The sequence below is a fragment of the Typopeltis vanoorti genome, chromosome 15 (genome assembly GCF_054136105.1).
Source record: "Typopeltis vanoorti isolate ZY-2024b chromosome 15, IOZ_Tvanoo_1.0, whole genome shotgun sequence".
NCBI lineage: Eukaryota > Metazoa > Arthropoda > Arachnida > Uropygi > Thelyphonidae > Typopeltis > Typopeltis vanoorti.
In genome coordinates, this window is record NC_143563.1 from 6,873,306 (window position 1) to 6,886,787 (window position 13,482).

Consider the following 13,482-nt stretch of genomic DNA (forward strand, 5'->3'; position numbering starts at 1 on the left):
CCTAACGAAACCCTGGTTCTCCAAAAGATGTGCCAAGGCTGTAGAGATGAAACACCAGACATACCACAACTGGCTGAAATCAAGAATCCCATCCTCCTTCAAAGCTTACACCGAAGCCCATAATAAATGCAAAAAAACAAGCAACACTTCCAAAACAGAGTTCAAAAGAGCAAAAAGCAGGAAACTAGCAGCCGAGCCTTTTGGTCTCTTGCCAAAGCAATTGGCCGTAATTTCTGCCCAACACTATTCCCACCCCTATCACACCTTGATGGCTCTACTGTATCATCACCCACAGAAAAAGCCAATATTCTAGCCTCATACTTTGCTTCTAATGCATGCATAACTGACAATGGTAAATGTCCCCCAACCATTCCAGACACCCAACATACAATTCCCCCCATATCCTTTTGCAAGGATGAGATCCTAAAAATACTGTCCAAATTAGACACAAAAAAGTCTCCTGGCCCCGATGGCATTCCCCCAATTGTTCTGAAAGTTTGTGCTCCAGAACTGACCCCTGTCCTATGTCACCTATATATACTCTCCTACTCCACTGGAATCTATCCCACAAACTGGAAATTGACCTATATTCAGCCCATCCCCAAGAAGGGTGACAAGTCACTGCCATCCAATTACCATCCTATCTCGCTTACTTAGTCCTGTCGAAGGTAATGGAAAAAATCATCAATTCCCAACTCCTGCACTATCTTGAAGACACTTGCCAAATAAATGACGGCCAGTATGGATTCCGCCACTGCCGATCAACAGGAGATCTACTCACATACATCACCCTTCTCTGGACGAAGGCTATGGAGTAGTTTGGCGAATCTCAAGTAGATGCACTAGATATCTCCAAAGCCTTTGACCAGGTCGGGCTGAAAGGCCTACTAGGCAAACTACCATCATTCGGTCTGACCCAGGGCTTCTGTAGGTGGATCGCCAGTTTTTTGTCTGGATGCACACACTGTGTGGTAGTGATGGACGGCTCCCTATCCTCTCACTACTCAATTAATGCTGGGGTCCCACCAGGTTCTGTCCTCTCACCAACCCTCTTCTTGCTATATATCAATGACCTGCTGCAATTGACCTCCAACCCAATATACAGTTTTGCAGATGACAGCACACTACACTCTTCGCTTGCATTTGATAAGCTGTACCCTACACAACTCACCTCAACCTACAGAACATCAACCACGACGACCCTCAACTCCGATTTCCAAGCCATCCTTTAATGGGGTTCAGATAACCTCATAAATTTCAATGCCAATAAAACCCAGTTCTGTACTATTTCCCATAAAAAAAGAACCATTTTTTCCCAATATCATTTTTAATGATACTCAAATCTCCAGACAGTTTGAGATCTCACTCCTTAAAATCACCCTCACATCAAACCTCTCCTGGCATAAACATATCGCAAACATTGCATCCTCAGCCTCAAAAAAAAACTAGGATTTCTCTTTCGCTCAAGACGTTACTTCACCCCCGAACAGCTATTAACATTATACAAGTCACAAATCCGCCCAACTATTGAATACTGCTCTCACATATGGGGTGGGGCCCCAAAAAGCTCTCTCAAAATGTTCGACTCAATACAGAGGAGAGCAATTAGACTTATCAATGATCCATTCCTTACCAACTTCCTCCCCCCTCTTTCACATAGACGTATGGTCTCTGCAGTATGTATATTCTACAAATATTTCCATGGGAAATGATCATCAGAAATATCATCAATAATTCCAACGCTCAGTGCTAAACACATTTGAACACGTACAGCTGCTGCACAACATCCCTTCACAGTTCACCTAGAAACAAATAGAACAAGTTTCTTTTCTTCTTCCTTCATCCCTGCAACTGCTGCATTATGGAACAGTCTCCCACCTGCTGTATTTCCCAAGGAATACAATTTAAAGTCATTCGAATCAAATGTAAACAAATTCCTCCTTTCCCAACTCACCACCCATACACGGTACTAATGTACTATAGGTTGACCAACCAACTTCCTGTGTATGAGCTCAACATAAAAATAAATAAAAAATAAAAAAACTGCCCTTGGAAATCATGATTTTGTCAAGGTCTCATCAAGCACATTCTCTGGAATTACCATACAATAGTCTACATACTCTCTCTCTCTCTCATTCATATTTTGGTTTTTCTCTTCCGTGTCATCTTGCATTTCTTACTCTTCATTGCTGTATATTACTTGCCAGATGCTTTCCCAATTGTGAGCCTGCTTGTCTTATGAAAGATTCCAATGTTTTATTTCTCTCATTATGTCTGCCTTGCCATTCTCTTCATCTTCTATCACCGTTTTCCTGTTACGTTCCTTTCTTCATTCTCTGACATGCTCTCTCTCTCTCCCTCTCTCACACACACCACATTCTCTATCATACATAGAGAATGTGGTGTGTGTGAGAGAGGGATCCATTAAATTCTCTGAACAATGATGTCTTGTTTGCCATTATCTTGTTACACTTTGGTATTATTATTATCTTTAATGTGATGACAGTAAAGCTTCAAATAAAGCACACAAGTACTGCACGCAAATATCTTATAAACAGAATTGAATATTAATTAGACAGTATTTCTAATTATCAAAACAAAATACATCTTGTAATTTTCCATAGATATGTTGCTTCATGACATTAGTAGTAATTTTCAAATTGGAGATATCTAGCTGGTGTTCACTTTCTAGTGTCTCTGGAGTTTGTTTCAGCATTTTCACACTATTAACTTGACAAGTTGGTCTGTGCTCAATGCCTCTGATGTAATCCAGGGATGGAGGGGGGTGTAATAAAAATAGAAAATTTTCAAATTAGGTGATCCAGGAGGCTAAAGGATTATACTTCACTTCATTCCTTTCCATCCTTTCTACCAGACAAGAAACTTCCCATTCAACATTGCTGAAATGAGATGTTGCTCCAAAACTACATCTTTTTCTTCCACCTGTAGAAACTATAACTATGGTTTCACATGGATTTTCAGCACTCCCATTCAACAGTTATCATTATTAACAATACCATATTATTATTATGGTTATTATCTGAGACCTCCAGGGAGTCAAGAACTCATTGAGAAAAACTATAAATCGTCCAAACCAGCTGTCATACCTTCATTTAAATTCATTCACACTAGATGCACTCACTGCCCCTAAAGGCAAACTATTCACTCACTTGCTACTCTGTGAGAGAAAAACCTAGCTATTGCTTCTTTCTTCACTGTGAACAAATTTAACTTCCACAGATTTCCCCCTGTTCTCTCCCCACCTTCCATATAGCAAAACAGTTCATCAGACGATATCCTATAACACCCATTCAGAAGTTTATATACTTCTATCATATCACCCCTTTTTCTCCTGTTAAGTAGAGTGTGTAATCCACATACTCTCAATCTGTCCTCATAATCTAAATCCCCTAATCCAAATGTAATCTTTATAACTCTTCTTTGCACCCTTTCTGCAGCTTCTTTATTCTCCTTGGAATCGGGGATACCAAATCTGTACAATAATCCAGGTGCAGTCTTATCAAGCAAAATGGCTTCCTTATCCTTACATATCAAGGTTTGCTTTAACATCACAATTATCATCCGAGGTGTATTTGCAAATTTTCCAATGTGACCTCGTCATCATCATCAAATTCCTGACATGTACCCCAAGGGGTGTACAGGATATGATAGTACTACATGAAAAATTTACATCATTACTAACTTCCTATCTACAATTTTCCTCCAAATCAGTCTGTTACTTGTTAAGACTTCAACATTATCAGATCTTATATTTCTATCGTCTAAGGCACTTTGTACCGTATCAATCCACCTATATCTTGGTCTTCCTCTGGGTCGTTTTCCAGCCAACGTGGCAGCGAACGCTTGTTTTGCTAATCTTTCCTCGCCCATTCTGTTTAAGTGACCATACCACCTGAGATTAGCTCTGCTAATGCATTCCTGGATGCCAACAATGTTAAGTTCTTTCCTAATATCCTCGTTTTTAATATGATATTGCCATTGATGCCATCTGTTCACGCTTCTAATCTTTCTCAGGACTCTCATATCTGCAGTCTCTAGTCTTTGGTCAAGTGTTTTACTTCTGACTCAGCTCTCAGATCCATAAGTTAAAACTGGTTTGAACACTGTCTTGTATACAGCTAATTTAGTGTTCCGACTAATTTCTCTCTTATTCCATATTTAATTTACCATCTTCAGTAAAAATCATGCCTAAGTAGCTGAAATGTTTTACTTGTTCCATAGGTTTCCCGTTCACAACACAATTGACATTTTCAATAATTCTACCTATTTTCATTGTCTTTGTCTTTTTAATGCTGACCTTCATACCATATCTATTACAACAGTTATTCAATTTAGGCAGGGACTCTTGCAGACTTTTAGCGGATTTATTTAGAAGTATAACATCATCCGCATAAAGCAAAGAGCTGAGATTAACATCTCCACTTTTGATATCAGGTTTAATACCACTTTCCTTCATAATGTGATCCATATAGATAATGAATAACAGAGGGGATAATGTACATCCTTGTCTCACACCAGATTTAACATTAAATTGTTAATAATTGGTGGATTTTTATATAGAGGAGATATACATATATATTATCTTAATATTTATCCTACCATAGAGATGATCTCTGTTTCTAACAATTATTTTTTTTTTTATTTTCTGAGTGTACCTATATATTATTATATGCACAAGGGTTCACTCCAATTGGTGCAATGATCTTAACTCTTTCAGAATCCAAATAATCACTGACTCAAGACCAAAATACAAAATAAACACATATAATATAACAAAAACAATACATATACACTTCAAACAAATATTACATAACTAACTACAAATTTAATTGGATCCAAGGCCTTTTAAAAATAAACTTACACCTAAGACTAGACTAAACACTTTGTTTGCACAATCACAAAATGTTCATAGCCAGTTTCTTTCTTTCTCTGTCGAGGCCCTTTTCAATAGATATATGACTCTATTCTTCATTTTTACAGGATCCTTTCTCATCACTTATGTAACACACATTAATTCTTCCTGACTTAATTCTTTCTCTTTTCTTCAGTAGAAATAATAGTCAGATCCGGTGTCCTTAATACAGGTGAAACTTCCTAATCAGAGTTTTCTCGAACATTCCTTTAGAACGTAAATAGCAAATTCTTCTTTTATTCACTAAATGCTTATTGACAGTCTTAACTCTTCCAATAACAAAAAACTTGCAGTTCTACGATTCCCTTTTCGGAATCTACTATAAATCTTTCAATTAGTGTTTCCTCCAATATTCCTTTTAAAACAATTTATAGCAATATTTCCCTTTTATTTATCCACATACTTCTTCCACATTAAAACTTAATAGTTCCGTGATTCCTTTTTCGGAATATACTATTAATTTTTTTCCGACTGTCACATAAAAAAAACTTAAGTTCCTCCGAACCTAAATATCCGCCGGCCTGTGTTCTAAATTCCTTCTGAAAGCTCTCTTGTTTACAGAAATTACTCAGATACCAAACGCTTTCCTTGTCAGCTGTCAATCACACATCAAACCTCTCAGCGAGCATGCGCACTCCGTGGCAAGCGAGAAACTTAGTACTGTATAATGGCTGACATGTTGTCTCCATTAGCGACAAGAGAATGTCCTCATAAACACAAAACTTAATATTTCAAACCATAATAAATTTGTTTAAAGTAACACAACTAATCAAATCCGGTAAGTACATTAAATTTTTAACTGCTTTACATATCACTTTCAACAAAAAATTTCCATAACGGGCACATCGCAAGTGCCGACAATGTGTGTTATGAAATTAAAACTAATAAACATTCTAACATAACCAATACGTAAAAATATTCAGAATTTTAAATTACGATTATTTTTACAAAACCATCTTCCTGTACTTCCTTCAATTCTAACTGTCGACTTACAACTTAAATACAGACTAAGTATTGCTTGATATAATGCCCCATTGACACCATATAACTGCAGCATATTGAATAGCTTCCCTCTTGGCACCTTGTCATATGCCTTTTCCATATCGACAAAACCATCTTTGTTATATTCCCATGCTTTCTCAACTATTTGTCGTAAAGTGAAGATCTGATCTTGACAGCCTCTATTTGGCCTGAATCCAGCTTGTTCTTCACCAAGCTTTTCTTCCACAATTCTTCTCAACCGTTTCTCAAGTATACTTGCATAGATCTTGCCAGGAACACTCAGTAGGAAAATACCTCTGTAATTCTCACATTCAGTTTTATTTCTCTTTTTTATATATGGATACTATTAGAGCACTACTCCACTCATCGGGAATTCGTCCCACTGTCCAGGCTTTCTGAAGCTGCAGTGCAGCCACTGTAAGAATTTTATACCAATATACTTCAGCATTGCTGGTCGAATATCATCTACTCCTGCTGCCTTTCCACATTTCAAGCCTTTTGATGGCTTTTTCTACTTCAGGTCTGGATATGTATTCCTAACTGTATCCATGTTGAGTGTTTCTTACCACTGTGCTATCACTGCTTGTTTCATTTAGCAATTTTTCGAAGTAATTACTCCATACTTTAAGGATATCTTTTTCTCCCATTTTCATGTCACCTTTATCATCTCTAACTCCTTTTACAGCAGTCTTTCCTCCATTTCTTAGCTTCCTCAACAACCTCCAGAATATCTTACCGCCTTCTTGATATTTATTTTCTATGTTCTTGCCAAAGTCCTTCCATTACTTTTGTTTAGCTAGTTTTACATAGTGTTTTGCTTTCTTACATTTGTCTCTATATTCTTTAACTTCCTGTGTCCACCATGTAGTTCTGATTTTTCTATCCTTGCAGACAAACTCACCACATGCTCTTGCAGACAACCTCTCTGGCTGAATCAATCAGGTTTTCTTCAAGGCTTGCCACTGAATCTCCAAGGTTTGGTTCCTGTTCTCAAACTCTTTCATTTTTTCTTCAATAATCTTTGTGTATTTTAGTCTACAGTTCACAATTGAGAGCTACTCAACTTTTATTTGCTTTAAAACTTTCTTACGTGTTATTCTTTTCAATATGAAATTCAATTTTATCCTGCTCAAGACTAAATACTGATCACTTCCAATTTCAAATCCTCTGTACACTCTGGTGTCCTGCACCAGGGAGAAAACATCACTATCAACAATAACATAGTCAATGAGACTTTCTTATTCCTTGCTTCTTCTCTGCATGTGAATTTGTGCACATTTTTATGTTAGAACATGGTGTTAGTAATAACCAGTCCATGTCCTGAGCAGAAATCCAACAGGTATTTACCATTATTATTAGCTTTGCTGTTTTCTCCAAATTTTCCCAGAATATTTCTGTATGTCTGACAATCATTTCCTACTCTGCTATTTAGATCCCCAGCAAGGAACAACTTTTCCTTTTTCATTGTGTCAGTTGCGTTTTCTAAAGCATCAAAAAATTCCTCCACTTCTACCTTAGTAGAACCTTCTGTGGGACCATAGGCACAAATAAGTCTCATTGTTCAATCCCCCATTCTGATATTTGCCCACATCACTCTACTTGAGACTGCCTGCCATTCAAGAAGATTAGCCTCGTATTTTGTGTTGAATACTATGGCTACTTCTTCTTTTCCTTGATTGTCATTTCCTGAATATAGCATTTTGTATTTATTGCTCAGAAAGATCTCACCAGTTTTTGTCTTTTTTGTTTCAGTCACCCCTATTATATCGATCTGGAATTTATCTAATTCTTCACCTAGCGCCATTTCTTTGCTATTCAGGCTTCTTATGTTGATAGTACCGATTTCTAACTCTGGTGATGTTGAGTTGGGGTGTGCTTCCAGATTTGTTCCAGTAGCTGACTTTTCGCTGTTCGCCCTGGTTTCCTGGCGAAAACAACGGGGGCCTTGTTTAAACTGGCGACACCCCAGCCAGCATGAAATTTTGTCATGTTGTACCATCATTTTGTATATTGGTTTAAGCCAATAAGAATACAATTTGGTTGGCTAAATCCCAAATTGCCAACACATCCTCGTTCGTTCAGTATCCGGGTAGTTCAGTATACCCAACACGGTGCACCACGAGAAGGTGAGGATTGGACATTAGGTCAGAAGGCCTAGTCAGTTCTTCGCATTCCTTTAAAGGCTATGTGGAGGTCTCCTCTCAGTTATACAGCTTTGACCCTTAAGCACCCCCCCCCCCCCCCCAATGTTTCCTTTGAACTTCAAGTTCCTATCCACCATTATGCTACATGAAACTGATGACGCTAAGATCCTTAGCGTCATCAATCTCATGTAGCATACCCTGATAATATAATATGTCACTGCAAATCTCATCATGCCAAATTTCATAACTTTACACTTACTACCATTAAACTGATGGCCATTTTCATTTGCCCAAGTTTGCAACCTGTTCAAATCCTTTTGTAAGTACTTGGTATAGTAGCATTCATGATTGCCCTGCCTGTCTTCGTATCATCAACAAATAATTGCACATATCCTGTTAGACCCTTCCTAATGTCATTAATGTATACATTGAACAGCAGCATCCCGAGGACTGACCCTGAGGTACACCACTGATCACCTTAATTCTGGCAGATTCTTGCCATATACCACAATTTGATATGTCTATCAACCATCCTCTGATCCAAGTAAAAAAGTTTATATTTTCTCCCATATTCTCCAATTTATGCAACAGCCTTTTGTGTGGTATCCTATCAAATGCCTTAGCAAAAGCAAAGTCCAACATTATCATAATATCCATTCCCTTTATCCAACTCGGCCGTTTATAAAATATGAGCAAATTGCTAAAACATGTTTCTTTAGTAAACTTTCTTTAGTAAACCCATGCTGCTCCTTGCAGAGTATAACTTGTTGATCTAACCATTTCTGTATGCGAGTTCTTGCCAACGTCTCTAAAATCTTCACTACTGCACCAGAAATACCGATAGGTCAGTAGTTAGATGCATCAGTTTTTACACCACCCTTGTATAGTGGAACTATCATACATTCCTTCCATTTCTGAGCTGAAACTCAAGTTATACAAACATGTGAAAGGTCCAGCCAATTCGGCTGAACATTCCTTTACCGTATGTGCTGGTATTCCATCTGTCCCTATTAACAAATTCTATCCAGGTTATTTAACAGCTCTTCGACCTCATATTCATGCACTTCTAACTTTTCATCCAATGTAGCAGTAGCACTATGTACCTTGTTACATATGCCTAGTTGATATATCTTAGCCAAGTGAGCACTGATTAATTAAATAATCTCATTAGCTTCTGACACTAGAGTATCGTCTGCATTTAATAGTTATTCTTTTACATTCATTCTTTCTTTTGCTTATGGCATAATGATCTTTTGGATTGCCTTTAGCTTGCATAGCAAATTTCTTTTCATATTCCGATTTAGCTTTCCACACAATAGTCGTTACTTTTCTGGCCTGCACTTTATATATTTCATAACTCCTCTCACTCTTATTCTCACGATAGTCTTTTTACATCATCTTATTCTTGTGGATCTCTTGCTTAATAAGGTTGCAAATCCATTTCACTCCCAACCTATTTATTCTTCAAACACTAGGAATACATTCAGCTACCGCCTCATTTAAGTACTTTTTCAAAATTTCCATGCATTGCTGACATTTTTTCCATTCAGTAACCGATACCATTGGACCAAAGATAGTGTTCGCCTAAGTTGATCATAATATGTTCTGAAAGGCAGAGTAAATGCCTGTGTGATTCAATCAATATTTTCTTCTGATACCTTTTGTTTTATGGGTAAAAGACTTCCTACATATCTGTGAACATCCTGTGCCACTACTTTCTGATTGCCATATTACAATGAAGTTGTCTACTGCATATTGCATAGATAAACTACAAATTTAAAATTAACTAGCCAATGGATATTCTATACTTATTCTTGCTTTGCTATATATATATATATATATTTGCTATTCTCCCTGCATGTATGGTGCACAAATAATAGCTCAGTTTGTCACAAGTGGCATATTCATATTTTTCTTTCTCCTAGTTTTTAAATGTGAAGTTTTCTGAAGCTTCACATTTAAAAATATCATTCTTCATTAAAAAAAAAATTGAAAAAAAATAAATTTGAAAATTTTCATTTAAATCATTATAGAACTACAATTGTAAAACTTTCTTGGTTAAAAACACACACAAAGCACTCTTTCATATTTTGGCTCTTGTATCACAAGATATCTAACAAATTTATTCTTGGTTTTAAGAGATTAACCTCCAAAAACCAGTGAGCACATCCAAAAGAATAAAACAACAGCAACTTTCACTTATTTACATTTATCTGGGTTGTGTTTGATGCATACCAATGTAAACGATGACAGTTGCTGTTAGTTTATTCATTTAGTTGTGCTCACTTTGTGGAGGTATTGTATCTCTATAAACCCAGAATAAATTTTGTGGATATCCTGTAATACAAGTGCCAAAATATGAAAGAATGTTCTCGTGGAAAGGCTTACACGTTGGTTATGCATTTTTTACTAAATGATTTAAGGAAATTACAACGTCAACTAGGATATACATTAAAATAAATTTTAATATACTTCAATATTTTGGAAACTGCATGGAGACTGCCTCAAATTTGGGAAACCTACATCAGAAGACCTTCAGCCCAGTCGCCCAAGAATACCAACATTGCCTGCTAGGAGGCACCATTAGGACTTTTGTAGAAATAATAGCTGCCTGCTTCTTCCTCACTTACTGTTTGTTGTACCTGCGTGCACGTGTCCTGTTCTTAAGTTTCTTGAAAACGGCAATGTGAAGTTGCCGAAATATTGAAGTATATTAAAATTTATTTTAATGTATATCCTAGTTGACGTTGTAATTTCCTTAAATCATTTAGTAAAAAATGAAAGAATGTCATGTGTGTATATGTTGTGTGTGTTTGTATAATCAAGAAAAGTTTTACAATTCTAGTTCTGTAATGATCTATCTGAAATTTTCCATTATTTATTTTTTTTACTACTTTTTAATAAAGAATGTTTTTAAATGCAAAGTTTCAGTAAACTTTCCATAATGCACTGGTAGATGAAGTAAGACATGCCACTTGTGACACACTGAGCTGTTACTTCTGTACCATAGCATTGAGTTTTTGTATTTTATTTATATTATTTATATATTTCTAGTTAATAACAGTTTATTATACCTATATTAATTAATCAAATGTGAAAAAAAAAATCATTTTAAGTCATCAAGTTCATTTTATTTTGTTGATTTAGAGCCTCTAGCTCAGTTGGTAACAAAGATGCCCTTTGGTTGGAAAGAGAAAGATCTTGGTTAAAATCCCATTTAGGGTTCTTTGCATTCTAAGGGGTTTTAAGCTGATGGTGAGTTAACCAGTCTCATATAGGATTTCTCCTTCTCGAAACTGGTTTATCATTCTGCAAGATGCAAACTCACTGGGGCATATACTTAAAGATAGACATAGAAATTATGTAGATAGAATTAAACTTATCATAACATACGTGGGCTGTTCAATAAGTAATAAGACTAATTTTACTGTGGCGAAACCACTCATCAAAATATTAATTTCTGTGGAATAAAGAAATGTTGCTGTCTGTATTAACAAAAGAGGTTGATAGATGGCGTATATGGGCTGATGTGCCAGAGTGTCACGTGACTAAACGCAAGCTTGTTTCGGCACGCCTACGAGGCGTGACCAGTCTTCAAAATGGAATCGTCCTTGGAACAGCGTTGTGCAATTAAATTTTGTGTGCATTTGCAAAAATCGGCATCGGACACTTTTAACATGATACATGAAGCTTTCCACGATGAAGCAATGTCGAGGGCAAGTGTTTTCGCTGTCATAAAACTTTTAAGGAAGGGAGGCAAAATGGGGAAGATCTTGGACGTGAGGGAAGACCTTCAACGTCCATCACAGAGACAATGATCAACACAGCAGCCATTATCATCAAGCACGTCAAAAGGAAGCATCCATTGCTGAAGAATGGCTTCTTATTGCACCACGATAATTCAAGGCCACATATTGCTTGTTGTGTAGTGGACGTTTTGCAGAAGAACAACACAGATATCCTACCACATCCTCCATACAGTCCTGATCTCGCACCGTTCGATTTCTGGCTGTTTCCTCAGCTCAAGAAACCACTAAGAGGCCGCCATTTCAAAAGCAACAAAGCATGTGTAAAAGCTGCGGAGGCGGTTTTGAAAGAACTCTCAAAAAATGGACTTTCACATGTGTTTAAGAAGTGGACGCAACATTGGGACAAATGCATCACGTCTCACGGGAGTTACTTCGAAAAAGACCATGTAAATGATGACGATTAAAAGTAATCGGTTTTCTGTATAAATATAGTCTTATTACTTATTGAACAGCCTACGTAAATTAGGTTTTTACGAAGCCATGATTAAGGGAATATGAGTTGAGATATTCTTTATTTGCAGCATGTCGAAATTTTAGAAAAGTTCATTCACACTATTATAATTGTTCTATTGCTAATGCAATGATTATTCCTGATAATATATTTTTCTGTTGTATAATAATAAATATTAAATCATTTAGGTGTGCCTCCTTAAATTGACTTGTTTTCTTGTTCAAAACTTTACTGAATCATTAGATTGAATTACTGTTATTTGCAAACAATATTTTTATCACAAATTTCCCAATATTAGTTTACACATGAAATTGTTATCAAGTGTAATAGGGTGTATAAATTTTACAGTTCAAAACAAATCCTAGTAAAATAACGTCAGTTGTAGGATGGACAGTAACAAGAAGTGAAAATCCTCTTCAGCCTGATGCCTTTCAGCTTTCTGATCCTGTAAAGCATAATGCATATAAATTTAGGGCAGGAACACAAACCAAAGCTGTAGAATGGTGTACATACCTACATGATGCCACAAAGCAATATCATCAGACAAATGCAAGTATTTCATTTAACTTTACATTTCATTAAATTCCCCTTTGTACTGTTTTACTTGAAAATTAAATTGTATACTCTCTTTGTATATTATTGCTTGTTCCCCAAGACATACTTTTAAACAATACTGAAACAAGTTTGACAAATCAAAAAAGTGATTGTGAAATTGCATGACATTTGGAATTCCTTATTAGCCGCTGCAGTATTACAGATTTGGCCTATTAAAAAAAAGATTTTTTTCATTCTTTTCCCATGGTAATATGAGTTGAGATATTAAGGATACCAAAAAGTTGAGATACCAAAAAGTCAGGGTATAGGTGCATATTATAGCCTTCCTAATATGAAAGATTCAACATAAGTCAGGACTCTAGCCAATCCGCTAGTATTAGAAACCATCCCACTCCAACTGGCTGGAATGATGTTAATATATGTATATAGTAGACAACACAAATAATAGGACTAGCATTGATGTATAATTTTTTTTTTTTTAATTTTTTTTTTTTTTTTTTCCACCAGAGGTCAGGCCAACAATTGTGGTAACGGTTGGTCAGTGTCTTTAACGAACCAGTTTGATTGTAGTATAACTTGTTTCTTGTG

The 13,482-nt window shown here is 36.3% G+C and overlaps 1 protein-coding gene across 1 annotated transcript in view; it reads left to right on the top strand.

Annotated features, from left to right (window-relative positions):
- The window catches only part of LOC150098332 (ras-specific guanine nucleotide-releasing factor RalGPS1-like), a 321,760-nt gene extending 308,787 nt beyond the window's left edge, over nt 1–12,973 (top strand). The window contains exon 16 of the mRNA XM_090405650.1: nt 12,688–12,973. Coding sequence (XP_090261776.1) covers nt 12,688–12,921 — 234 coding nt within the window. The 3' untranslated portion in view covers nt 12,922–12,973. The remainder of the gene's footprint in view (nt 1–12,687) is intronic.
- The last annotated feature ends 509 nt before the right edge of the window (nt 12,974–13,482 follow it).